At 39.4% G+C, this 25,112-nt stretch overlaps 3 protein-coding genes across 3 annotated transcripts; 2 read left to right on the top strand and 1 right to left on the bottom strand.

The window, feature by feature from the left end:
- Positions 1 to 7,376: 7,376 nt before the first annotated feature.
- On the bottom strand, positions 7,377 to 11,786 carry zgc:174935 (uncharacterized protein LOC796019 homolog). The gene is made up of 4 exons (XM_039619786.1): positions 11,339 to 11,786; positions 9,903 to 9,957; positions 9,652 to 9,766; positions 7,377 to 9,543 (listed from the first exon to the last, which is right to left on the bottom strand). The coding sequence occupies exons 1-4, from the start codon at positions 11,630 to 11,632 to the stop codon at positions 9,312 to 9,314; spliced, it is 696 nt and encodes a 231-aa protein (XP_039475720.1). The 5' UTR covers positions 11,633 to 11,786; the 3' UTR covers positions 7,377 to 9,311.
- Positions 11,787 to 12,365: 579 nt separating this feature from the next.
- si:dkey-87o1.2 (uncharacterized protein LOC796684 homolog) lies at positions 12,366 to 14,961 on the top strand. The gene is made up of 4 exons (XM_039619787.1): positions 12,366 to 12,798; positions 13,018 to 13,072; positions 13,471 to 13,588; positions 13,727 to 14,961. Exons 1-4 carry the CDS (start codon positions 12,502 to 12,504, stop codon positions 13,758 to 13,760), a joined length of 504 nt encoding a protein of 167 aa, XP_039475721.1. The 5' UTR covers positions 12,366 to 12,501; the 3' UTR covers positions 13,761 to 14,961.
- Positions 14,962 to 16,650: 1,689 nt separating this feature from the next.
- them4 (thioesterase superfamily member 4) lies at positions 16,651 to 23,308 on the top strand. The gene is made up of 6 exons (XM_031734014.2): positions 16,651 to 17,108; positions 20,198 to 20,390; positions 21,579 to 21,741; positions 21,976 to 22,086; positions 22,597 to 22,721; positions 22,852 to 23,308. Exons 1-6 carry the CDS (start codon positions 16,995 to 16,997, stop codon positions 22,893 to 22,895), a joined length of 750 nt encoding a protein of 249 aa, XP_031589874.1. The 5' UTR covers positions 16,651 to 16,994; the 3' UTR covers positions 22,896 to 23,308.
- Positions 23,309 to 25,112: the final 1,804 nt, after the last annotated feature.

Consider the following 25,112-nt stretch of genomic DNA (forward strand, 5'->3'; position numbering starts at 1 on the left):
AAAGTCTCTTCGTGTGTGGCGTGCGTCATTGTGGGGTTTATTTTAGGAACACAAGAGACGACGCAACATCTGACGATATCTGAAGGCCTCCTGATTAAATTTGAGCTCATTATATTTTTTCTTCTTTGTTGTGGGGTGTGTTTGAAGAAGCCACCTGTAATCCTGTGATAGCATAAGCTCATATGCACACACACACACACACACATACGCACACACTGCGATTTTTTTTAACCCCCATTCATCTGATCAGCGATTGGCTAGTCATATTTGATTTGAAGCATAGGAAAAATGTGTATGTGTGCCAGAGAGGCTTTGAGTGTTTAGGTAGAGCTATAAAGAACCAGTCTGTCTTGTTGACAGAAAAGTTTTGTTTAAAAAAAACAATTAGAGTCAGTGTTTCAGTGACCTGAACCCTCCATTGTAACACACTTACACTTACTTAAGCAAAAGCAAACAGAGGTGTTAGTTCTATTTGTTATAGAGGAAATCATTTTATTAAAACTGTCCCAGGAATGCACCCACAGCGAAGTACTGAATTCTCCAGTGTGAGAATTCCAGTGTGGGAATTCTCACACTGGAAAAACTCACATTTAGCTTACATGACTTTATTGAGGAGAAAAACATGGCTACCAGTGGTGGTGACCGTTGATCCCAGTGGACTGGAATTTTTGTGCAATGTCTGATATGACTCAGACTCGTCGTAGACTTATCATACAGCAACATTTTTGCTTTGCTGTGTTTGTTGATTTGTTAAGTTTACCTTTAAACAAATTGAAGGGGGCAATAATCACAAAGTACGGTATGATTCGTTTGTAGGGAGCAAGTCCATTATCTTATTGAAAACCTACAAAATATAAGAAGAAACTAAAACAGAAAGAATGAAAATTGGAGATAACCGTCTTTTCTACCGGCTCCACCAGTCTTGCAGCTGGCACTCCCTGAAGCATGTTCATATCAGGATGACACCTATTACTGGATGTTGCATAATAAAATGTCCTTGAGGAATGCAGTGGGGGGACTCTTTGAAGTCAAATTGCATGATAATACTATGTACAACAACAGTAAAGGCTATTCTATTCTGTTTTATGGGAAAAGATACTTCATATTGAGACATTAATTAAAATAAAATTTCACATTTTGCATTCCTACAATCAAAAATAGTAAAAGAAAATCTCCAGGAGAGCAGATGGGGAACCAGAATGGCAAAATATAACCTGAAGTCCTTACATTGTGTTTAAAAATTGAATGAAATAAAAATAAACATATAAATAATTATAATAAGAAGAATAATGAGGAGGAAAAAGGAGGAAGTGAAAGATCTGACTTCTTCTCTGGTAAGACAAACACTGACAGCAACGCCTATTTGCTCATGAAGCAGGATGTTTCCGTACAGTCAGATCCTCGTTAAAAAAAAAAAAACAAACAAAAAAAAACAAACAATGCACGTCTTTACTGTGTCAGCTGTCTGTAACAAGATTGTAGTTGTGTACTTGTGTGCATGCCTGCGTGTGTTTGAGAGAAAGAGCAGACAGCTGAAGCCGATATTCACTCATTTTTTTTATTTGTGTCATTCAGAGTATAAAGAGATCATTCTGAAATTTTAATATCTATATTTTTAATATTTGCTATTTAAGAATTGCAATCATGTACTTGTAAAGATTTCCATCAGCACCATTTTTATTTTGCAGTACATCTCACGTCACACATAGGCCTTTTGTCAGGGATGAAGCAAGGTCAGAAGTCAGTGCCGGACTCTGTAGGAATATGTCTGATATTTAGTTGACATTATAAAGCACAAGAACAACCGAATATCAAACATATCACACAGCTTCTGGCGAACCAGGAAGAATCCTGCAGGCTGGAAAAACCTGTTGGACAAGAGAGACATGAGGCAGTGAGGTAAAAAAAAAATAAATTAGGAAGTGACAAACATTGCACAATCAGTCAGATTGTTTAAGGCTGAATTTAACTAACACTGACTTGAACAACCTTCTACAGGAAGACAAAAGCAGATCAGAGGCCCAGAGGGCGAGGGAGCCAGAGATCGTGTTGGCATTTGAGATCAGCGTCTCTGTTAGTTTCAGGAAATACACAGTTGGTGCAAATGCAAGAGAAGAGGTATGATATACATAACGAAACACAAACAAAAATAAAGATACTCACTCATTCTCTCTAAGCACATGTGGAGTTCCAGCGTCCCATCAGTAGATCCTTCTCAAAACTGGCATGCTGATTAATAAAAAGTAGAAAAATAATAAAAATAAAAGAGAGCTAACTGTTGAATGTGTGCGAGTCTGTGAGCCTGTCCCCAGTGGGACAGCATTTATATATATGCAGCCCTATGAGTTTGGGGGGGACCACCAACCTCCACTCTTTCAGTAACACACACTCTGTGTTCCATGTAATTAGAGGTATATTGATCAGCTGCTGTGGCCTGCAGCCTTTCCTCCCCACATTAGCTGGATCAATAGATGTAATGTTCATCCCACTGTGAGTACACACACACACACACACACACACACACACACACACACACACACACACACACACACACACACACACACACACACACACACACACACACACTCACTGACATGACTGCAGAGTCAAATAACACTCAGTTATTGCCTGTAGGGAGGACAAGCGTGAAATGCTACGGTCATTTCACCAAAGTCACTGGTCGTATCCTGTTACTAAGATTATCTTTAAAAATATGAATATATTTAAAACAAATAAAACTTCTAAATTATGTTTGTTTTCATTAAACATGGTTACAGGAGGAAAATAAAATCCTTTTAAATGTTTTCCTTCATTATTATAACAATTAAGAGCATCTAAATGTGAAAGCAGTACAAGGTAACTCTTTTGTCCAAGAAATAACCAATTTTATTGTTTAAAGCAGAAACTTTAAACAATATTACTTTAATTTCAACCTACAAATCATTTCAAAGGCAAAAAGTTGACTTTTACTTCAAAACGTGGGCGCTGTTAGTGTCCATGGATCAACATTCATTAAACAGTTCTGTCATGTTTTCAATTGCTTGATATTTATATTTTAACGTGAGAACGACTGTAAAGTTTTGCTAGACTTGTGACATTGAGGCAGACTGAGGATTGATTCTAAAATCTCAGTGACCTCCAGCTGTCAGTGTGACCTCTAGATGTCAGGTTGGTTTGTTATAACTTCCACTTTGTGTTCGGGGGGTGGGAAGAACTCTAACATGTGCTGAGTTCACGTCATCTACCGCATGTATTGACTGATAAAAAAAAAGACTTTTACCTGTGGTGAGTCACAGTTTTTCCTTTTAATTTGAAAGCACTGGGTGTAGCTGAGAAGGTGAACATTTCTGTAGCTGGAATATATTCCCTGTAAGCTTCATCGCTTACAGAGAATCTGGCTATTTTTAACACAGGTGCATTCTTAATTATACATTTCTGCTCATACATATCAAATCACACATTACAGTTTACATTTGTGACATCAGTCAGACTAAATGTCCCTTGCTGCTGCCTCTGTATCCTCTCCTGGTATGACGCCGACCTTGTCAGCCTATTGGGGCGGAATGATAGCCCCTCGATTGCCTAATTGTGAGCCTGGGGGAGTGTTTTAATCTCCAGCAGATGGCTGGCAGTGTGAAGCAGAATGAGAGATGACAGGGTGATACAGAGGAAAGTGATTTTAAAAATGAATTGCATGAGATTTAACATAACAACTAACATCCTTTGCATTGAGTTTGCTTGAAAGCCTTTTTTTAGTGCCCTCATCTCAAAGACCGAAGAGGAAAATTACATCCCTTTAGTTTAGTCCAAGATTTTCTGATTTCTGATAACATGTTTAAGGTTTAAGAGTTAATTTAAGTTCATCTGAAAGGGGTTTCAGTTTAGCTGAAGTATTAGTTTTTAACAGTGTTGCTGATAAGATTGCAGAACTAAGACATTGCTTGCAGCTTGTCTTAGTTTGAAAGAAAAAGAATCACACGAGTGTGAAAACGTGTTTATTCTGTGCTTTTATAAAAAGGGGCAGATAACATCAACGACAATATACTCACTATAAACACAAATTACAACCAATGAAGTGATTTTGTAAACCTGATCACACAGCCCGATCGTTGCATGCAGTCATGAGTTAAATCTAATGGGTCTGATCTCATATAAAATCACTTCTGTGCAACTGCTTAACAAATCTAATGGAATAACGGACCTTCTGTAGGGTTTCGGTGCTGATCGTGAGCTGCTATGTCCCTGATTTGACACCAAGTGAGGACTTCTGTCACACGTCATTTTACACCTGTCTCTTCACTTCGTGTCTTCTCCCTGCAGCTGGATAGTAGAGTGGTAAGACTACACACCTTTGTAGCAGGAGTTGCAAATTCAATTCCCACCCGGCATCCAGTAAGAGTCCTGGCTAGACCCCTCACTCTAAAACCAACCCCTGGAATGGAGTGGCTATGTCTGCAGCTCGGACACAAGCATTTCATTGTGTATGTGACAAATAAAGGTTGTTTTTGTGCCCTGGTGAAATCTCTAGTAAAAGCATAAGATGATTTAAAAAAAAAAAAAAAAAAAAAAAACCTTCAATAATAAAATCATAATTCATGAATGCTGAACCCCACAGACAGACACCCTTAAATGTTGGACATTTCTCATCTCTAAGTAAGACTTTCAGTCAATCAAATCTTTATTCCAAACATATTCGTGTTAATGCACATAAAAAAAAACCAATATCAGTGAAAGTCATTATATTTGCATAGAAAACACAAAAACAAAATGTTGACCGTTTCTTAATTGGAAAGGAGTAGGAGGAGTAATTTCTACCCTCTGTAGCTCATGTTATATATCATTTGACTATAAATCTAAAATACTCATATATGCTATGAATAACTACGCCTATATAATATTCATGTTATATTAATATATACATCTAAAATTAACAATTAGATGGAGCAACTTTGGACTGATGGATCGGCCAGAACGCAAGCTGCACAGCAAGCTTCACAAGAACAGACTGAAGTTTATGTGGAGCGACGCATCAAAGCTGTGGGTTCTGCGATTGGTCAGTTGATTATGCTCGCTCTCGCTCTCTCTCATGCACACACATACTGACGCAGAGGCAGGGTCACTAAAAGGGAGCGAAGCAGACAAGGTTAACAGTGGTTATTCAATATCTCCGAGTTTTCAGTGCTGGACGTGGAGGAGTTATCTAACAGAGGAAAATAAATTAATAAAAGCGATCCAAAAAGGCCAAAGCATAGTGTCCAGTACAATAAGACACAAATCGGATGTACATATGGTTAATAGGTTCACAGTGAAAGCGAAAGTGGAGACTGCTTTCCGTTTTTATTTTTGTTGTGTAGCATTTAGGTTTTTTTTCCACCAGCTTATATTTACATACAGTCAAATATGAAACCGACGCACAAACGCCCTTCATGGAGGCGCAGAATGGAGGACAGCAGCGTTATTAAATGTATATACACAATGTCTGACTGGTTCATTGTTCTTTCTCCTTCTGTCTGTGTTTGGATGTATTAATTATTACCTGTGCAACCAGGATACAGGTTAGTGGGCAGGTACAGTTTTCACAACCATGCACCCATCAAGTTCCACACCTTGACTATTGTGTGCAATGTGTTCTCTGTCAACATAAATTACTTTATGGCAGGGAGAGTGACAGATAGGTCACCATCTGTTTGCACTCTTTAGCCAACCTGTGAGAAATATTACAAATATTGATTTTTCATTAATGCTTTCAGACACAAAGTTTATTTCTATACTGTATTTTAAACAACCTTGGTATGTTAAATATGCATATCAAAATCGTTAAATCACCAAGAAATACACTAAAATGCATAATAAATCACCATATATAAGATTGCATTTGCAGTCTTATATATGGCCTCACTGCTTTGGCAGCGGTGTAGGACTGTAAAAGCTCACTTAAGTAGGGTGGTGCCAAGCCATTCAAACTCTTAGAAGCAAGTAAATTCATTTTTAAACTGGATCCTGAAATGTAAAGAGGCCAGTGTAGGTGTGATATGATCATGTCCTTTCTTTATTGCCAGAAGGCAAGCATTTTATACATCCCACATGCAACAAAGTAACAACTGAACAAACCCAACGATGAGAGAATTACAATAGTCTAATTCAGCGGTATTAAAGATGTGAATTACTCTCTCAAAGTCACGTGAAGGGTGGTAAGCCTCCAGCTTACTGAGGAATTTCCTTTGTATAGAAGCACAGTCAAAAATCACACAAAGGTTCTTTGCAATTGGGTGGTAATCAGAAGCTAAAAGATCATTTCTGAACAAAAATGATTTCTTTTTGATGCTTATAATGAGCTTTAACACCATATCAGAATGGTGTTAATCCAACTATTAGACGTTTCAGATAGTTCGTACTCTCATGGGTATAAATTGTACGCCAAGTGCTTGCTTAAAAAAGGGCTGTTTGACTGTTGATGTTTTCCCTGTCTTGTTGTGGGGTCTTTACCTTACTATAATAAGGTGCTTGAGGCAACTGCTGTTGTGATTTGGTGCTACAAATAGCTAAGCTACAATGTGCACTTTTGCTGTAAAACATATATCTGATTGAAAAGTATTGGTGGTATTTTAAAGGACACTGATAGGGATCAGGATAAAATTGTGATTGGTGGTGGCCCATAGTGGTTATTTAATCTAATAAGGAAGAATTTTGTCTACTTAAGACAACAGCAATAAGGCTCCTGGTTTGAACCCCTGGTTGGTATTTCTTGGTTCTCCCGTGTAGGTACTCTGGATTCCTCCTACAGTCCAAAGATGTTAGGTTACTTGGTTTTTCTGAATTAGTTGTGGATGTGAAGCAGATACAGGGGTTGAACTTTGTTTAATGAGGTGCTGTATGAGAGTATGTGACATGTGGTGTAGAGCACTTTGAGCGGTCAGTAAGACTAGAAAAGCTCTAAATAAAGCAAGCACAGCCAACTGAAAATCCTTGGTGTGCTTAGTGTGTGTGGTCATAAAATAAATGATCACGTTATGGATTGCTATGGTAATGATACTTTGTATGTTTTATAATATGTTGTAATAAGGTTGAATACTTTTCTAAGGGATTTTTATTTCATACTTCTTGTCCTCTACATCTCAGAGATAAATATTCAGCTTTAGTTATTGTTCTGCTTTGTGGGTTTCACTAGAGGTGGGTGAAATGATCCAAGTAACAATGGTATCGATACCAGCACTGGTAGTGGTATCAGATCGATACTAGCCCGGTAGGATCGATACTTTGTTTCTATCCTCTAAGTTCAGTATGTAACCCACTAAATTGTGTCAAATTAATAATTATTTCAAAAAAAATTAAAATATACTGCAAACATCCAATATAAAAATATATGAACCTTTTTGTGTTGTCACATCAGTTTTATTTATAGCCCATTTAAACAACAGAAGTTGACTCAAAGTGCTTTAGAGACAGGTACATTTCATTTCAGGTATCCAAAAAACTCAGTTTTAAAACACATAAACGGCTGAAAGGTGTGATGTGGAAAGTAAAAATCACAATGATCACAATGATGATTCATCTCAAAAGTCATGACACACAACTCTTCTCTCCCTAAGCTGCCTTTATAAGTAATAAATCTAAATGTATTGGTACCATTATTGGTATTGGCAATATTGTCCCTTTTACTTGGTATCGGATTGATACCAAAGTTTTGCAGCATGCCACAGCACTCTATTTCACACACAAATGATCATGATGTTCCATTTTTAGGTGATCCCATGTTAGGAACAATAATGTGCTCTGCATATATAATAGAGGTTTTTTTGCACTATAATAATTCTTAGTGCATTTCTGTGTAATTATTATGCTACCTAATAAAAAGAAGACTGCTGTGGAGACTTTGAACTTACATCACAGAAATATTCCCCCTACTGTTTTAAAATGCCAAAAGACTTGCATTTCAAGCAAGTATTTTTCATTTCTTTTAAATTATATTTTTTAAACCTAAACTCAAGCACACAGTTGACAAGATATTACATGCATGCAACCCATCAGTCAAAAGATAGTTTACAGTTTTGCATTATTTTTGTGCCATAAATTAGACTGAACCAGAGCAGCTAAACATTGTTCCTCTTAAACAAGGTTAATATTAAAAGTTGGAATGGAAACAAAAGGTTGGAAGAGTAAGTGGTACTACTAGTAACAGGTCAGTGACATGACTGAGGGGAGAAAGGTATATATGGATTTTAAATGAACATATTCTCCCATCCAGACAACCTCTTTTGCAGGGAAGGCCTTGCATATTTCAGGAAGACAATGCTGAAGTAGAAGATCCAGGTGGTGAACTGGCCTGCCTGCAGCCCAGACTTACTGAAAACATTTGACACATCATGCTTTTAAAAATACAACAAAAAAGATGCGGGACTCTTGATCTGATAAGAATGGGAAAAACATTCCTCTCCCAAAAGTCCATCATCTGGTCTCCTCAGTTCCCTGACATTTACACTGTTGTTAAAAAGAAAAGGGGATGGGGTGCCAGCTTGGCTTACTGGTTGAGCGTGCAGCTGTATGCCTTGTGGCTAAAATGCACCGGTCAGGTTTCCAGTCCCACCTGTGGCCCTTTTCTGTGTGTCCTCTACTGCTCTCTCTCCTCATCTCTCCTGTCTAATCTACACTGATCAACTATCAAATAAAGGCAAAAATCACATAATTTTTAAAAAAAGTATTTAAAAAAAGACAATGAAGAAGGGGGAATGCTACGCAGTGGTAAACATGGCCCTGTCCCAACTTCTATGAGACTTGTTTATTACATTTTACACTGCATCCTGACTTTTTAAGGAGTTGGGGTTGTAAACTGAGAAGTAAAACTTGAGATAACCAAAATAAAATAGATCTGACAACACAACTTACCTGATGATTTTTTATTGAGTCTTAGCACGTCCATATGACTGTGAGTGAACCACCTTTGCAAACTGTTGCATACCTATTCTGAACCACTTGCATCTTCCCCCTGACAAATATCACCCACAAAACATTTTAAAAGACTAAAACTGAACTAAAATTATCCAATGTTAAATTATAAAACCAAAACAAGCAAAACTGATTCCTATCTATGAATTTACAGCAGGACCTTGTATCATTCACACAGACTTCACATGCTGCTTTTAGACACTTAGTATCAAGAAACTAGAGTATTGTTGAACATGTGCACAGTTATCGGGTTTCTTAAGGCTAACTAGATTTATCCTTGTTCTTTTTATATATCACACACCAAATGAGACCAAGACCAGGATACTAGTGTCCATGCCCGATCTTATGGGTCCAATTCCTTTAGCCTTTTAAGCTTTAGGGGCCTCAGCCTTTGCTTCTTCTTGTTTGGGGGCCTCAGCCTTTGGTTGATCTTGTTTGGGGGCTTCAGCCTTTGGCTCTTCTTGTTTGGGGGCCTCAGCCTTTGGCTCTTCTTGTTTGGGGGCCTCAGCCTTTGGCTCTTCTTGTTTGGGGGCCTCAGCCTTTGGTTGATCTTGTTTAGGGGCCTCTGCCTTTGGTTGCTCTTTTATTCCACACAAAGTTCTTTTACGAGAAAAATTTACAATAAAAATGTAATAAGTGCATGAATATCACAATAAATATATAATAATAGGCTCTGCAGATTTATGTTAATTAAAGCTGTAACCATACCTTGCTTCTGCAATATCTGTTTTTATGAACTGACACACTAAGCTGTGTTTTTCTAGTTGCTGCTTCAGAGTGTCTTCTTCTGTTGTCCAGCTCGTCTTCTCTTTTTCCTGCTCAGCTGTAAGTGTTACCAAATTACAAGATGGGGTGGAAGTTAGTAAAAGCTTAGTAAAACATACAAAAAAGTCTTTCCTTTCTTTACTTCGAACTACACAACTACTTTCATTCACTGGACTTCATAAACCATCACTTACCTTTCAGACTTTTTAACTGTGCCTCTGCTGCTCCCACTTCATCTGTGATTGCCTTCTGCAAATGCAAAGGAAAAGCTCAGCAACACAGAGCACTTGTGAAACCACAGAGATCAAATTTGCACAAATGGTTTGCAGAATGTGAATGTGATAAGTATGTAAATATAAATGATTGGGAGAAAAAACCCCCCACAAGAACCAAAGTGCAGTAAAATGGTGGCTCCCTTGGCTTTCTCCTCAGCCACATGCTATGATGTTACACAGCAAAGTCACTTTCATTTGGGAATGTTGCATGTAGCAGATATATATCATTTATAGGCCTAGCATAAGGACTAGCCTACATGCTATTTGTTTTACAGTTGAAAGCACCACCCACTGCTGTTTGCTTGGGTGAAGGAGTATGCTCACCTTCCCAATAGGGCCTGCAATATATACAGCAGAGGCTAAAATGTATTGTTTGAATTAACAAAAAATAAAATAAAATTAATTAATTAAAAAAAAATCTTTTTTTTTTTTTTTTTTTAGATCCAAATCACAACAACAATCACATCAAGGCATTTTATATTATATGGTACAGACCCTGCAACAATACAGAGAACAGGCCAACAATCAAATGACACCTATGAGTAAGCACTTGGAGACAGTGGGAAGGAAAAACTCAATTTTAACAGGAAGAAACCTCAGGCAGAAGGGGAGGGAGACAGGACAAAAATCCTGTTGCAGCAGAAAGATTCAGAATTGGGTTAATGGTGCACCTGACTTTGTCTGCAGGTTAACCCCCCCCCCCCCCCCCAATAAGAAAAGACCTGATGCTATATCATAAATCAGAAATGACTGAGTCAGAACAGTTGGCATAATGAAGAATTTACAGGTGTGTCTTCTTCCAGTAACCATTAGACCACCTCAAAAACCATGAAGACAAAAAAAAAAGCTATAAATCAAAACACTGTACTGCATTATTATAAATGCATATACTGTACAGATGAAGAATACCTGTGCCAATACAAACGACCATGTACGCTGTTACTCATATTAAGTAATAATTACATGCAATGTGGGGAAGAAGAAACAGTGCATCATGGGAAGGGCCATTGCAAACCCATTGCAGCATAACCAAGGGATCCATCTGTATGTTTTATCAAAAATTAAAGTTTTAAGCCGTATCTTCAAAGAGCTGGATGTCAAAGACTGATATTTTGTACAGTAATGTAGGAAATCAGCTTCAGTTTAGTGGCGGCATTAAGTCCACTGTCAGTCGGACAAGCCTGAGTTTCTGAGTGTACCTAAGCTCCTCAACAGGTGGAACGGGTTTGGGGAGTTCTTCTTGAACTAAACCACACTCGGGTTCCACTAGCTCTCTCTTCCCGTAATAATAACAAAGAAACAAAAGGAATAAAACCGTGTGAACCTAATAACGCCTGATAAATATTCCGACTCACCAGGTCTGCCTGGCAGGCGTCCGTATCTCCCTTAGACTTTTCCCCGCCGGTCTGGAGCTTGTTCACCTCCTCCTCCAGCGCTTTGTGCTCAGTGTTGGCCTTTTCCAGCATGTTCTGCTTCTCTGCTTTATCGTTCTGGTATTCTCCCAGCACATCATAGGCAACCCGCAGTCTGACATCCTGAAACTTGAACTGCTTCTCGTATTTTTCGTGCTCACCTTTCCGCAGTTTCATGATCCCCACCAAAGCGACCGACACCACTACGGTCGCAGGTAGCAAGAACTGCGGCTTCATTGTTTGCTCGGCGCTGAGAGCCTTCCTTTACTGCGGAAAGTGAAGAGCGGATCTTCTTACAGTGCGGCCTCTTTAACGTTCACGAGTGTTGTCAGTGGATCCGGCAAAGTTGCTCTGTGCGTCACCCTGGCTACACCGTGAATGAATTAATGAGTCACCTGCGCTTACCTGGATTGGACTTTCATCAATGTGGTTGGACCTGAGCTGGTCAGTAAACACGCCCTCTCCGAGCATGCCGTGTCTAAAGATAGACAGGTTGGGCCTGTTGGCTTGGAGTAAACTGGTTTGCCTTAGTAGGCCTGTATATAGTCTGTATGTAGGCCTGTACACACACACACACACACACACACACACATATATATAAAGACCTATTTTGATTTTCGACCTAATTTCTAGAGGACATAAAAAATTATTTAGAAGCTGCAATAATCAGTTTGGCCTAAGCTGTAGTAGACCAAATAGCAATATATATACCAATATAGCAATATATATACCAATATAGCAATATATATATATATATATATATAGCTGTTGAAAGCAAACAGCAGATGTTAGACCTGTAAGAGATGGGCTCTAGATAGGTTGCACGATCACGATGTAAATACATTCAAAGTGTTTGTTTAAGCGCCTGCCATCAGAGTAAGCGAGAAAGAGAGAGAGAGAGAGAGAGAGAGTGAGAGAGTTACACAGGAGGAAACAGGTGGTTTGTCACGCCCATCCAGTTCAGCAGGTAACGCAGTCTGCAAGTTTCCCGTCACACCGGTGGACTGGTCTTTAGGAGACGCGTGCGTAAGGTCGGGACCTGGGATGAACAAGTGACCCTCAAGAGTTCTCCATCGTGTATCCCGTGTCTCCTCGTCGAAACCAAGATGAAGCTGGCGATCGCGTTAGTTGGCCTGAGTGTTGTTGTGATGGGTGTCTTGATTTTCCAGGTCGTCCATCAGGAATTCCGTCTGAGTCACTTGAAAGTCCGCTTAGCGGAGAACTCGGAGCAGGTCACCAGGAAAGAGGAAGGCATAGTCGCCCTGAAAGCCAAAATCTCCGAGCTGCAGAAATCGCTGGAAGAAGTCAACAAAAAGGTGGAAGAACTGAAGAAGAAAAAGGCAGAAATTGAAAAGTCATCGGGGGACATGGGTAAAAGTCTGACGGCCTGTATGACAGAGAAGGCAAGGCTCACGCGCACACAGGCACACAATTGCACTTTGTCCGCAGGAGTTATTTCATTTGCATGCTCGTGCTGCAGTCTAAATATTAATTAAAAAAAGGAAGAAAAGGATGATGTGAACAACTGTAATACATTTAAATATTTGCTTGATTGTCTCTATTTGAGCTTCATTCCGCAGTTAACCAGTGTAACTGCTGACTTCCTCTTTTTTTCTCATTAGGAGAAGGCGGAGAAGACGAAGGCTAGTACAACAGGGGAAATAGATCAACTCAAAGGTAAGCCATCTTTCTGTTTAAATTCTGCTCTGCTGATATCAGCTCTTGACTAACACATCCATAAATATGTTACACACACTACACAATGATATGGGTCAGATAGGAGAATAAGACAAACATTTCTGTGTCTGCATTTTTAAATGCACTGGGTGGGGTTTTCTTTTTCAGTTTTCTACACAAGAAGAAAAAGAACCGTTCCATTTTTACATTCCTTTATGGGAAACCTGTAAAACCAGCTGTAGCAACACTGAGCCACATGGCTCCATCTACAGGACTTGTAGATTTCAGTTACTGTACAATCCAAATATTTGCTTTCAACACAAAGCTACCTGTTTCTAATAATACATTTACACATTCTCAGTTTTGCTCTCATTTGTTATTATGTTTTATTGTCTCAGTTGATCATGAAGCAGCTAAAAGTAAAGCCCAGGAGAACATTCAGAGCTTGAAACAGCAGATTTCGGATAGAGATAAAGCTGTCTGTGCCTTTGTTGATACAACCAAGGAGGAAGGACGGTAAGATTTTAATCACCAGCATGCATCGTTAATAATAATGTGGATTACCGTAGATCACCGGGGGGCTACTGTAGAAGTCTATTTAACACGTCTCTACTGCAAAACTGAAAACTGTCTTTTGCTTTCTTGATTTTTCAGGAAGTTGTGTGGAATAACTCAAGAAACACAGTGAAGTCACTTCAGAACTGCACAACAATGACTAGCAACTTTTTCAGAAAAATATTTGTGCATCCAAGTTTTGTATCAGCACTAAGGTTATTATGGAATAGTAACAAAAAAAGAAAAGAAACTCTGCACATTGACTCAGAGAACAAGTATACGGACATGTGAAATAGAGAAATAGAATTCATTTCATATCATAAGAAGGAAAAAAGGTTGTATTTGTAATATATAATGTGGTGAACATCCCACAATAATTCTATGTGCTCAAAATTTTGCGCCTAATATGGTGATATAACAATATAAGTAAGCAATATAAGTAATAGAAATAACTCTTTGATTAGTTATAAAGAAAGATTATGGTTTGGTTAAAGTAACCCTCTTATCAACGTTTGCCACGTCTGTCTGAGCATTCTGTGATAGTGTGTTTGAGCTGAAATAACCCCTGCAGAAGCTGTTTGACTGCTGTGGTTGGGTACCTGATGTCAAACACTGTGGTGTCTCCTTTTATCATATTTTTACTATTTTTTTTTATTTTTTATTATTCTTTTGAATGTAATAAAAAATAGAAAAAGTGCACTTATTATTGTAACAATGTACAACATTTTCATTGTAGCTCCGGCAGTAATGAAAAAGCGACCTGGCAGTTATTTTGCACTGGTTTTATGATGTGGAAATAATATTTTTGCTAAAAAGTTCCAGTTATTTCTTCTAGTGACACAAACCAGATCTAGTTTTTAAAAAAGGACACACAGACCCAGATTTTATTCAGTTTCTGTTTGGCTTTTATGAATTTGATGTACTATTTATGCTTCTGGGCCATAAACAGCAGACCTTTAAGGAGTCTAGAAAATAGATGCAATGTGTGTAAAAGTGTAAAAACATTATATATAAAACCTAAATTATCACGTCTGTTCAAATAAATGGTCCTTCAACTCCCCCTAGTGCAGAACCTAGGGTTAAGACAGGCTATGTTACTGACATTGTGCCTTTGCTGATACAACTAAGGAGGAAGCACTTTCTTACAGGGGATCACTTTTGGAGGAAACTATTACAAGAATAACTTGAGTACACTGAACTTGTTACAAAACGTCTTGTATGAAATTAGATCACCAAAAACATTGTGGGTTTATTGAGTGCTGCATGGATGTACAATGACTAAATAAAGTGTTTTGTGTTCCTAAAGTTCCTATAAATTAACAAGTGTAACCTTAGTTATTATTGCTCATTTTATTTTTTACCTTTACAACTGATTGCACCTTTTTCAACATTGCACACAGTTCCCTTTACCACCTTCAGCTAATCTGCAGGCAAGATGCCTTTCCTCAACCTTATGCTTTCATGATAGCCTTGTATTGAAAATAACCGCTATTTTTAAAGGCTATATCAACACTGAATCACTTATAAACATATGATAATCACAAATTATTATAAATAATGCATAAATAGTGTAAATGTTTTGTTTTGCTGTTGTTGTTGTTTTGCAAGTTGTTACAGAAATACTTGCTACCTCTCCTTCAACCTCCACCCACTTCTAAACTTAAAATTTTTTATTGCTCAACTCAAAACATTCAGGCATGTAGACGTTTAAATGACCTGCTCAAGTTGGAACCGAGCACCAGAATGGAGAAGGAAAGTGATTTAAATGACTCTGAAGGTGGCATGGTTGTTGGTCCCAGACAGGCTGGTGTGAGTATTTCAGAAGCTGCTGATCTGGTGGGATTTCCCCACACAAGCCATTTTTAGTGTTTACTGAGAATGGTCTTAAAAAGAGAAAAGAATAGCCCTTTATTGTCACTGTACACATACATCGAAATATCAAGCAAGCAGCAGTTCTCTGAGTGAAAATGTCTTGTTTATGCCAGAGGTCAGAGAAAAATGATGAGGCTGCTTGACCATACTGGGCTTCACAACCCTCAGCTAAGAACAGGATGCTGAGTCTACAATTTGAACCAAAAATAGAACAATAACAGACTGGGTAAATGGTGCTTGGTGTGATGAGTCTTGATGTCTGCAGTAGCATTTAAATGCTGTGGTCAGAATTTGATGTTAAGTACATGAAAGTTAGGATCAATGAAAGCATGAATCCAAACTGCCTTGTATCAAGGCTTCAGACTGGCACTTGTGGTGAAATGTTTTTTGGGATATTTTCTTGCCACATTTTGGGTGCCTTAATAGCAAGTGAGCACAGTCTACCTTAGTATTGTTGTCGATTATGTCCATCTCTTTGTGACTAAAGTGTACCCATCTTCTGAAGGCTGCTTCCAGCAGCATAATGCACTATGCCACACAGTTTAAGTCATCTTTGTACTCAAATGGCCTCCACAGACAGCAGAGATCAATCCAATAGAGCATCTTTGGAATGTGGTGGAACAGTAACAGTTACAGAAAGTAAACTACTATCTATTATCTTGTCTCTAGATAGAGACAGGAGATTTATATTTGCACATTACTTTTTAAAATTATGTTGCATTAATTAAGTTAACAATATATAATAAAAACTTTATATGTGCTATACCACAAAAAAGTTCCAAATATTGCAATATGCTTAAGTAAAGAAAATTATATTTTTAATAAAATAAATAATAGGTACATTAATCTCTAAGTTTTATGAGTAAAAATAACTACAGAAAAATAGTCGATTCTGTTAATTTTGTTATTTTTGTTATTGTCTAAGCCCCATATGACCTAATTGAGTCTCTCTTTTTTAGTTTCTTCTCAAACTATTTATTTGTTTCCAATAAATGTCTAAACGTTTTTTTTAACTGAATCACAACTATTAAAAATCTGCCGTGTCTCGGTAAAGTTAGAAAAAAAAGAAAAGAGAAGAATAATGGTGGTTACCAAGGGAACAGAAAAAAAGTTCTATTTGACAGCCAATTATATTGGAATCTGTATGGCACGTGACTCTACCCAACTGACGCAACGGCAGAACTCCCTCACGCCGGAAGTTTACAGCCTGATCTTGACACATGAAAGTCACCGGTAAAATACTAGCAGTGACACTCGTGATAGGACGTACTCCTATTCTGTGAGACAGCGGAACATAAACACGGGTCAAAGATGGTTAAGTCACTTTTATTTTTAAAGCAGACCAGTGTTTACTGCAGCGACCGTAGTCTGTTAGGACGCTAACAGACGACAGACAGCTAACTCTCAACGATCCGTTACAGCATAATTTACCTACCTCAGGTTATAGAAGTCGGTTTCTGCCCAGCTTTCCAATCATCGCGGGGACAGTTTACAGATGGCAAGGAGTCTGGGTCGAATATTCAGGGGCTTTCAGAGCCTCGGTTCTCTCGCATTCATGAAGTCTGAACTCAGCAATCCCCCTGCCAGCGTTTCATTGAAGAGCATGGTGGTAGGTAGACATGTGAGCCGTATTTTATGAAAGACTTTTTCATGGTGCATGTGAGTTGTTTGCCGTGTTATGTTCTTCTCCCTCCTGCCAGATGTTTCTCTAGTGTTGTGACTGTACTATCCCACAGCTAAATAAAGTAAAAGCACAGCACAGCTTAAAAAACACGTGGCCAGCGTGAGAGTTTGTCAGCTTGTTGGAAAAAACAAACAAACAAACCAAAAACATGTAAGATGACTATAACGTAGTGATTACAACTTAAAATAGCAGGCCATGTTACTACAACACGACCACAGAGGTCAACATCATCACAGATAACATAAGAAACACTTTATCCAAGGGTTGGAAAATTATTTTGTTAACCCAATTAAAAATGAAGTTCATCATGACAAACATGTAAACAGTAACAAATAATAGTGTTATAGAAAAATATAATAACGTACAATCGTGTGAAGAAGAAAGTTTTCCGTACTTCATCCATCCATCCATCCATCCTCATCCGCTTTATCCGAAGTCGGGTCGCGGGGGCAGCAGCCTAAGCAGAGAAGCCCAGACCTCCCTCTCCCCAGCCACCTCCTCCAGCTCATCCGGGGGAACACCAAGGCGTTCCCAGGCCAGCCGAGAGATATAATCTCTCCAGCGCGTCCTGGGTCTGCCCGGGGCCTCCTCCCGGTGGGACATGCCCGAACACCTCACCCAGGAGGCGCCCAGGGGCATCCTTGTCAGATGCCCGAACCACCTCAACTGGCTCCTTTCGATGTGGAGGAGCAGCGGCTCTACTCTGAGCCCCTCCCGGATGGCGAACTTCTCACCCCTATCTCTAAGGGAGAGGCCAGCCACCCTTCGGAGGAAGCTCATTTCTGCCGCTTGTATCCGCGATCTCGTTCTTTCGGTCACTACCCACAGCTCGTGGCCATAGGTGAGGTCGGGACGAGATCGACCGGTAAATTGAGAGCTTCGCTTTTACACTCAGCTCCCTCTTCACCACGACGGACCGGTGCAGCGTCCGCATCACTGCAGCCGCAGCACCAATCCGTCTGTCGATCTCCGGCTCCCTTCTCCCATCACTCGCGAACAAGACCCCGAGATACTTGAACTCCTCCACTTGGGGCAGGAACTCATCCCCGACCCGGAGTGGGCACTCCACCCTTTGAGAACCATGGCCTCAGATTTGGAGGTGCTGATCCTCATTCCTGCTGCTTCACACTCGGCTGCGAACCGTTCCAGTGCGAGCTGGAGGCCCCCACCGATGAAGCCATCAGAACCACATCATCCGCAAAAGCAGAGATGAGATTCTGAGGCCACGAAGTGGAAGCCCTCCGCCACTTGGCTGCGCCTAGAAATCCTGTCCATAAAAATTATGAACAGAATCGGTGATAAAGGGCAGCCCTGGCGGAGCCCATCACCCACCGGAAACAAGTCCGACTTATTGCCGGCAATGCGAACCAAACTCTTACAACGGTTGTATAGGGATCGAATGGCCCGTAGCAGTGGGCCAGACACCCCATACTCCCGCAACACCTCCCACAGGACACCCCGAGGGACACGGTCGAATGCCTTCTCCAAGTCCACAAAACACATGTAGACTGGTTCGTCCGTTAGTCGAACCTCGGATACAGGAGGAACAATGCGGTTTTCGTCCTGGTCGCGGAACACTGGACCAGCTCTTTATCCTCTCAAGGATACTTGAGGGTGCATGGGAGTTTTCCGTACTTCTTCTTGTTAAAAACTACTATTAAAAACTACATCATTACTGTTTCCATAGGAATTAGGTATTCGAGTTTATATGAGTTAGAATTTATAAGATCATAATAACCTCCACACTTACATCAAGAAAATCGTCCTGTTCTAACTCTTTACTCTTTGTACTCTTTACTCTAGTCGGCAATAAGGTCATTTACAATAGCAGAATGTCTCTCTCTGTATGCATACAAGTGTACATATACACCTCAAACGCACAGGCATACAAAACAGAATTAGGAGGGTAAGTATTAGTCAACTTCTCCTCATGGAAGACAACAGATTTATTAGATTTATTAATTACCAGCAATTGCTAAGATCTCTATAAAGGCAGACGTTTTGGCATTTTGCTGGTGTGGAGTATTCAGTCTTCCCAGGAGTTGACGTCACAACAAATTCTCCCCAGTGTCAGATCATGCATTGCTTATAAATTGCAACATCTCAGACTCTACAAGCTTCAGTTATCATGATAAATATTAAAGTTCATAACAGTGTGATTAGAAAAAGACAAATAGGTTTTGTTTGGAAGGGCTGCCAAGCGAATGTCTCTTCCCTATGAAAACAGTTTGGCTGCACGACTCAGTTTAGCAAAGTACCACTTGAACAAACATATCAGGAAAAATGTCCCTTTGACAGATGAGACCAAAGTGGAGGTGTTTGGTAAAAATGAAACAAATCAAATGAACACAAACACCTCAAACCCACAGTGGTGGAGCGGTGATGATTTGGGCTTGTTTTTTAGCCACAGGAGCCGGGTGCCTTGCCTAAGTATTAACAATTCAAATGCGAGGACATTTGTCTGACAGCAAAAGTAGAGCAGACATTGAGTCATGCAACAGGACAATGATTTCAAACACAGAAACAATAAATCTACAACAGAATGGCTGAAAAAGAAAAGAATCAAGGTGCTGCATTGGCTCGCTCAAAGTTCAGACCTAAACCCAACTGAAATGCTGTGGTGGGACCTAAAGAGAGCTGCGCATGAATAAACATGAATGAAGTGAATGAACAAGAATGAGCTGAAATTCCTCCACGATGATGTGAGAGTCTGATAAAGTCAAGCAGAAAAGAAGTAGTTCAAGTTATTCCTGCTAAAGGTGGTTCTACAACATGCTGAATTTTTCACAGAGTCCAATGCAAACTTTCTTTTTCATATGACTGCAAATATGACAAAACTAATGTAGCTAAATTAATACTTTTCGCTCATTTTGGAAAATGTTTTCTTGACCCCTGTTGACTTAATAGAACCACAAATATTAAAGCAGTAGTCATATGGTATCTATATGAGACATCCACACTTTGTCATTACGCTTTTAATACTAACAGACATTATATTTTATTTCTCTGTTTAGCAAACGCTTCCATCACTCTTTTCATCCAACCCCCGGGACTTCAGCCTTCCTAACCCCTCATGGGGCACAGAAATGAGGCAGCTGTATGAACATTATAACAGCCAATGTGAGGCGGTGACAGACGGAGGAGAGGAACAGAGTGGACTGTGGAAGAGACTGCCAAGCTACAATCGTTCTCTGAAGTATGCTGCAGGTAAATATACAGACCAAAAAGTTTATCTGAAATAAGAACAAGAGAATTTCTCAATAGCTCCAAAATTACTATGTTAAACAATCCAAAACATGATAACAACTTAGCTTTTTAGTAAAAAGAAAAAACAGTACACAAGGAGCTCAGTTGAATAGAAAAATTTAAAGGGGATTCAAATTAAAAAATATATATAGGATACACTTAAATCTAGAATAAATGATGGTATAGTGATATAAGGTGATGAAGATTATTCTGTATCTGTCATTGTGGCAGTGGAGCTCAAACAGATGTCAGAGAAAGTATCCAGCAGTATGTCCAGTAAGTAGAGCCAAGCATGGTCTGGATACAGTTTGGATGTTGACTGTCTGTTTAAGTAATCTATACAATTTTTGTAATTAGTGCCTCAGATGTTGAGACTGAAATCTGCTCTCCCAGTTTTGGTGTTCCTAATTCTCAGTTTACCATTGGGACCACTTTGGACTTTTCTGCTCCTCGTTGTTGCTGTTCCTTCAGCACCTGTTACATCTTGATCTTTTTTTCATGCATCTATCACATCTTCTGCTCCATGTCAACCACCACTATATCTAGTTGGTTGGCCAGCAGCTGCTCGTCAAGTCCCACAGGATCTTGGCCCCAGTGCTCTCAACCACCTTTGGGAATGTCTCCTGTCAGGACTTGGAGACTTGTAATCCACATGTGGCACAAATCTTCGTGTGCATTATCCCAGCTGCTTGGTTGTTCCTCTTGATTTCTGCTTAAAGCGACTTTGTGCTGGACTGTCTGGCATCTTTGCACAGCCTGCAGTTGGGATCCTGTCAGCTATGGTATACCCCTGGCTCTATGGATTTGGTGCATCCTCAATCTGTCGATGGTACATCTCAAAAAGGGGCCACATTATTTCCTCCTCCTCTTCATCTCCATCTAGTGGCCTGGCAGACCATCTTCATGGCTTTGATACTCACTAATTGTAGCCCACCACATTGTTGTTGCTCATCTCAGGGTTCTGGAACTTAAGTGGATTCATCCTTTGACATGGGAGGATCTGAATAATAATATTAATTATAATAATGATGATAAAAATCCCTGGATAATCAGGTGACACTGTAATTTTTTTCAGCTTAAGAAGAAACTGTATTTATTGTGTTTTCTTAACGTGGCTGCTGAATGTTCACTTGTGTTCTTTCCCATCAGGCGGAGTGTACCTCAGCAAGATAATCCAGGCAAAAGCTCGTCTTTTCACCCGCAACATCAGAGACCCGGGGGCAGCATTTGAGTACGTTATCTTTGCTAACAAAAAGGAGCAAAGGTGTGTGTGCATTTTCCAGGCTGGACACCTTCTGGAGGGACCACCAGGGTGAGATAACACACTCCTGTCCAAGCTTGTCAAAGTCTGTGCTTTTAAGCGTTGTTATACTCCATACTCTTTGTCATTCTCTCAGCCAACAGCTTTCCAGTAAAGCCAAAGTGGCAGAAATAAACAGGAAAAAAATAAAGGAGGAATTATGAATTTTTAGATAGATTGAAATCTAAATGTTCCACCAAATCTCATAAGTTTTATTGTCTCATGTACCAATGTCTGTGCTTCCAGAAATGTCCACGGGGGGGCGATAGCCACTATGATTGATACCGTGACAGGAACTCATGCTTGTGTCCATTCTGGACCCGTTATGACGGCCAACCTCAACATAAACTACCGCAGGTACAAGAACAAAAATCAGCAAATTGTACATGATAAAAATATTTACTGAACATGTAGCACACCTTACAGAAATCGGAGGATTAAACTGTTTAGTATATTAAAGGAAAAAATAGTTAGAAGTTGGGGTGTGTGTTGTCCTGGTTGTTAACATGGAGCATATTTAGCTGCTGGGCAGGGTTTATTGAAATATCACTGAGGTGGTCATGCAGAAGTCATGAAGGTTTCTCCCTGCTCCGAGTCAGTATAATGTAGATCGACTCTGAATGATGTCACATAGATAATTCATTGTGGAAATTAAATATGCAGCATCGGTATCACCGAGTCAGCCCGAACGGTTCACTTTCTTTGGTCAAGCACGGACCAGCAGACATTTGCTCGACTGCCCGGTTGTTCTGTTTAACACATAGCAAAATATGAATAATTACACATATAATGAACACAAAGTAACATCTATATATTGTATAACTTTGATCATTTACTGTCAGTTTGATGATTTTGTCTTGTTCCAAGTCCCATCCCGCTGGGAAGTACAGTGTTGATCGAATCCTCTCTGGATAAGAAGGAAGGCAGGAAAACGTTCATTTCATGTAAAGTGACCAGTGCTGACGGTGCCAGATTGCACACAGAAGCAACAGGTAAAGCAACAGGTTTTCCCCCTCCCACACACACACACACACACACACACATAGAAAATCTCGGATGGACATGTCACTGTGAAAACTGCTGGTTAGTGGCACGTATGCTTGTCTGTTTTCTTCTCTGCAGCGCTGTTTGTGTCAATCAGCGTCGGCCAACTAATGAAAGGGTGACACGAACACGCCAGCCAGCCATCTATAAAGAAGGAGACGCCAGAACCAGTGTGCGTTTTTGTGTTTTGTCGGAGTGGGCCCTTAGGATTTTTTTGTTTTTGTTATTGAAAGGATGTACATATTTTCTAGGTGATATAAGGAAACCCTTATATTAAATAAAAAAATGTTAACCTTTTATTTATATACTAATATGTTACAACTAATCTGATACTTGGCTCTACTTGACTGCCGCTGCTTCACGTTACTAACTCATGAACAAATTTATTGAACTAATTCAGAAGTATTGATGGTACTGATGCAGTATTGATGGTTTTAATTAAAACTGGTGTATTTAAGAATAACATTAATGATTTAAATGTACTGTTCATTTATTTATCATTTTATTTTCTCCAATAAATCCTTACCTAATGGTATTGTGTTGCTCATGCAGGTGGTGCATTTGTCAGAGTTAAATAATCTGCAACGAGAAATAAAACGTTCTTTTTGGGTTACTTTGGAACTGATGATATTTACATTTGAGTAGATACCATCAGACTTGATCCTTTAATAATTCTGTGGTAATCTGCTGATCTTAATGATATTTTATAGGTTAATACTACTAATAGTACACACCATGTTGTAAATGTTGAAAGGTTCAATTGAGGGATCAGCTTGCTGCTTTTTGTCAGTAGATCACACAACTTAAGGACGAATGGGTTCTAAATTTATTCTTGAAGTTTTGTGCCCCTTGCATCACAAATGTTACACAGTTTTGTTTTTCATGTGTGGGTTGTAAACTGTTACCCCACCGTGTGGTGGTTGTGGTTTTATTTGAATGTGGGGTGTGAATTTGCATGCCATGAGAATATTATGACATGCAATGAAGGCACGAGGACTTCAAACCCTAAATCGTCACGACAACTGGTAGTTTTTTACATGAGCTGGTTATTCTTGTTCACCCTGACACTTTGAACGTGTTTCTACATTCAGAAACGGCTCACGGATGCCGCAGTATGCCATAATAAGTAACACAGTCCACATCACAGAGATCTGTGCTGCTCTAGCAGCCACTGCAGACCACAGTTCTACAAAACATGACACCTGAGACTATGTAGAGTACTGTTTTTGATTAAACACATACTGTACTGACTATAGGTTGAGGACAACATACCTCCTGAATAGGCTGGCATCTTGTAACTGAGGAGCAATTACAAAATAACTCCAAAATATAAAAATATTATATGTAGGATTAGGTTTTTTAGGGAGGTAGCAGGTTAGCTTTCCAAATATAATATCAAAACGCAAACAATGACTATCTGACCTTTCAGAGCTAAGTTAAAGTCATAATGTACCATGTCCAACCAGCAATATTTAAGAGCAAAGCCTTGCTGCTTGTTACTTTACCTAGACTTTGAATTGGCTGCACTACAGTTGCTGAGACCGTGATGTCAAATGTGAATGTTCATTATACAGTGCAACCCTATTAAAAAGTATTAGTTTAGCTATACTTTCATTTCAGATTAGTTTTTACCTTATTATAGTTGTTTTGTCACATTTACAGTCACATGAAAAACAAAGACCCACTAAAACATTTCAGTCTTATTCAAGTCTGGACTTTGACTGGGCTGTTGCAGCACCTTGATTCTTTTTCTTTTCAGTCATTCTGTTTTGCTGCTGTGGATCTTTCTCCTGCTGCATGACCAAATTCCATCCAAGTGTTAGCTGTTGGACACATTGGGATTGGAATAAGATAACACAAAGATAAAAATCTGAATGGTTTTTTAACTCTTTAGCCTGGAAGACTTGCAGTTTAATATTTAACGTCTTGATTTCTCAGTCCATAGGCTGGTTTTCCACCATCACACTCCACCTTAAATGAGCTCAGCTGTGGGGAAGGTACAGATGGTTTTCTTTGCATGGTACTTATTTGTCTTCGTCCCGTCTTCCTCCCCTCACCTCCAACCAGTTGTAGTTGATGGCTGCCCCTCTCTGAGCCAGGTTCTGCTGGAGGTTTCTTCCTGTTAAAAGGGAGTTTTTCCTTCCCACTGTTGCCAAGTGCCTACTCATGAGAGGCGACTGTTGTCATGATTTAGTGCTACATGGACAAAATAAAAACTGGACAGAATTGAACTTTTGTAAGCAATGATGAAGTATGACTTTCAGAAATGTTCTATATATGGCTCTATAATATAGTGGTTTGCATATTTGCCAAACAAGTAAAATATTCCTGGTTTAATC

This window comes from Oreochromis aureus, linkage group 11, assembly GCF_013358895.1.
Source record: "Oreochromis aureus strain Israel breed Guangdong linkage group 11, ZZ_aureus, whole genome shotgun sequence".
NCBI lineage: Eukaryota > Metazoa > Chordata > Actinopteri > Cichliformes > Cichlidae > Oreochromis > Oreochromis aureus.

Coding starts and splice junctions, on each gene's coding strand:
- zgc:174935 (XM_039619786.1), bottom strand. CDS start 11,632: ATGAAGCCGCAGTTCTTGCTACCTGCGACCGTAGTGGTGTCGGTCGCT. Junction 9,958..11,338: donor ACGCCTGCCAGGCAGACCTG/GTGAGTCGGAAT, acceptor TTGCATTTGCAG/AAGGCAATCACAGATGAAGT. Junction 9,544..9,651: donor ACAGATATTGCAGAAGCAAG/GTATGGTTACAG, acceptor TTCTCGTAAAAG/AACTTTGTGTGGAATAAAAG.
- si:dkey-87o1.2 (XM_039619787.1), top strand. CDS start 12,502: ATGAAGCTGGCGATCGCGTTAGTTGGCCTGAGTGTTGTTGTGATGGGT. Junction 13,073..13,470: donor GGAAATAGATCAACTCAAAG/GTAAGCCATCTT, acceptor TTATTGTCTCAG/TTGATCATGAAGCAGCTAAA. Junction 13,589..13,726: donor ACAACCAAGGAGGAAGGACG/GTAAGATTTTAA, acceptor TTGATTTTTCAG/GAAGTTGTGTGGAATAACTC.
- them4 (XM_031734014.2), top strand. CDS start 16,995: ATGGCAAGGAGTCTGGGTCGAATATTCAGGGGCTTTCAGAGCCTCGGT. Junction 17,109..20,197: donor TTTCATTGAAGAGCATGGTG/GTAGGTAGACAT, acceptor TTCTCTGTTTAG/CAAACGCTTCCATCACTCTT. Junction 21,742..21,975: donor CTTCTGGAGGGACCACCAGG/GTGAGATAACAC, acceptor CTGTGCTTCCAG/AAATGTCCACGGGGGGGCGA.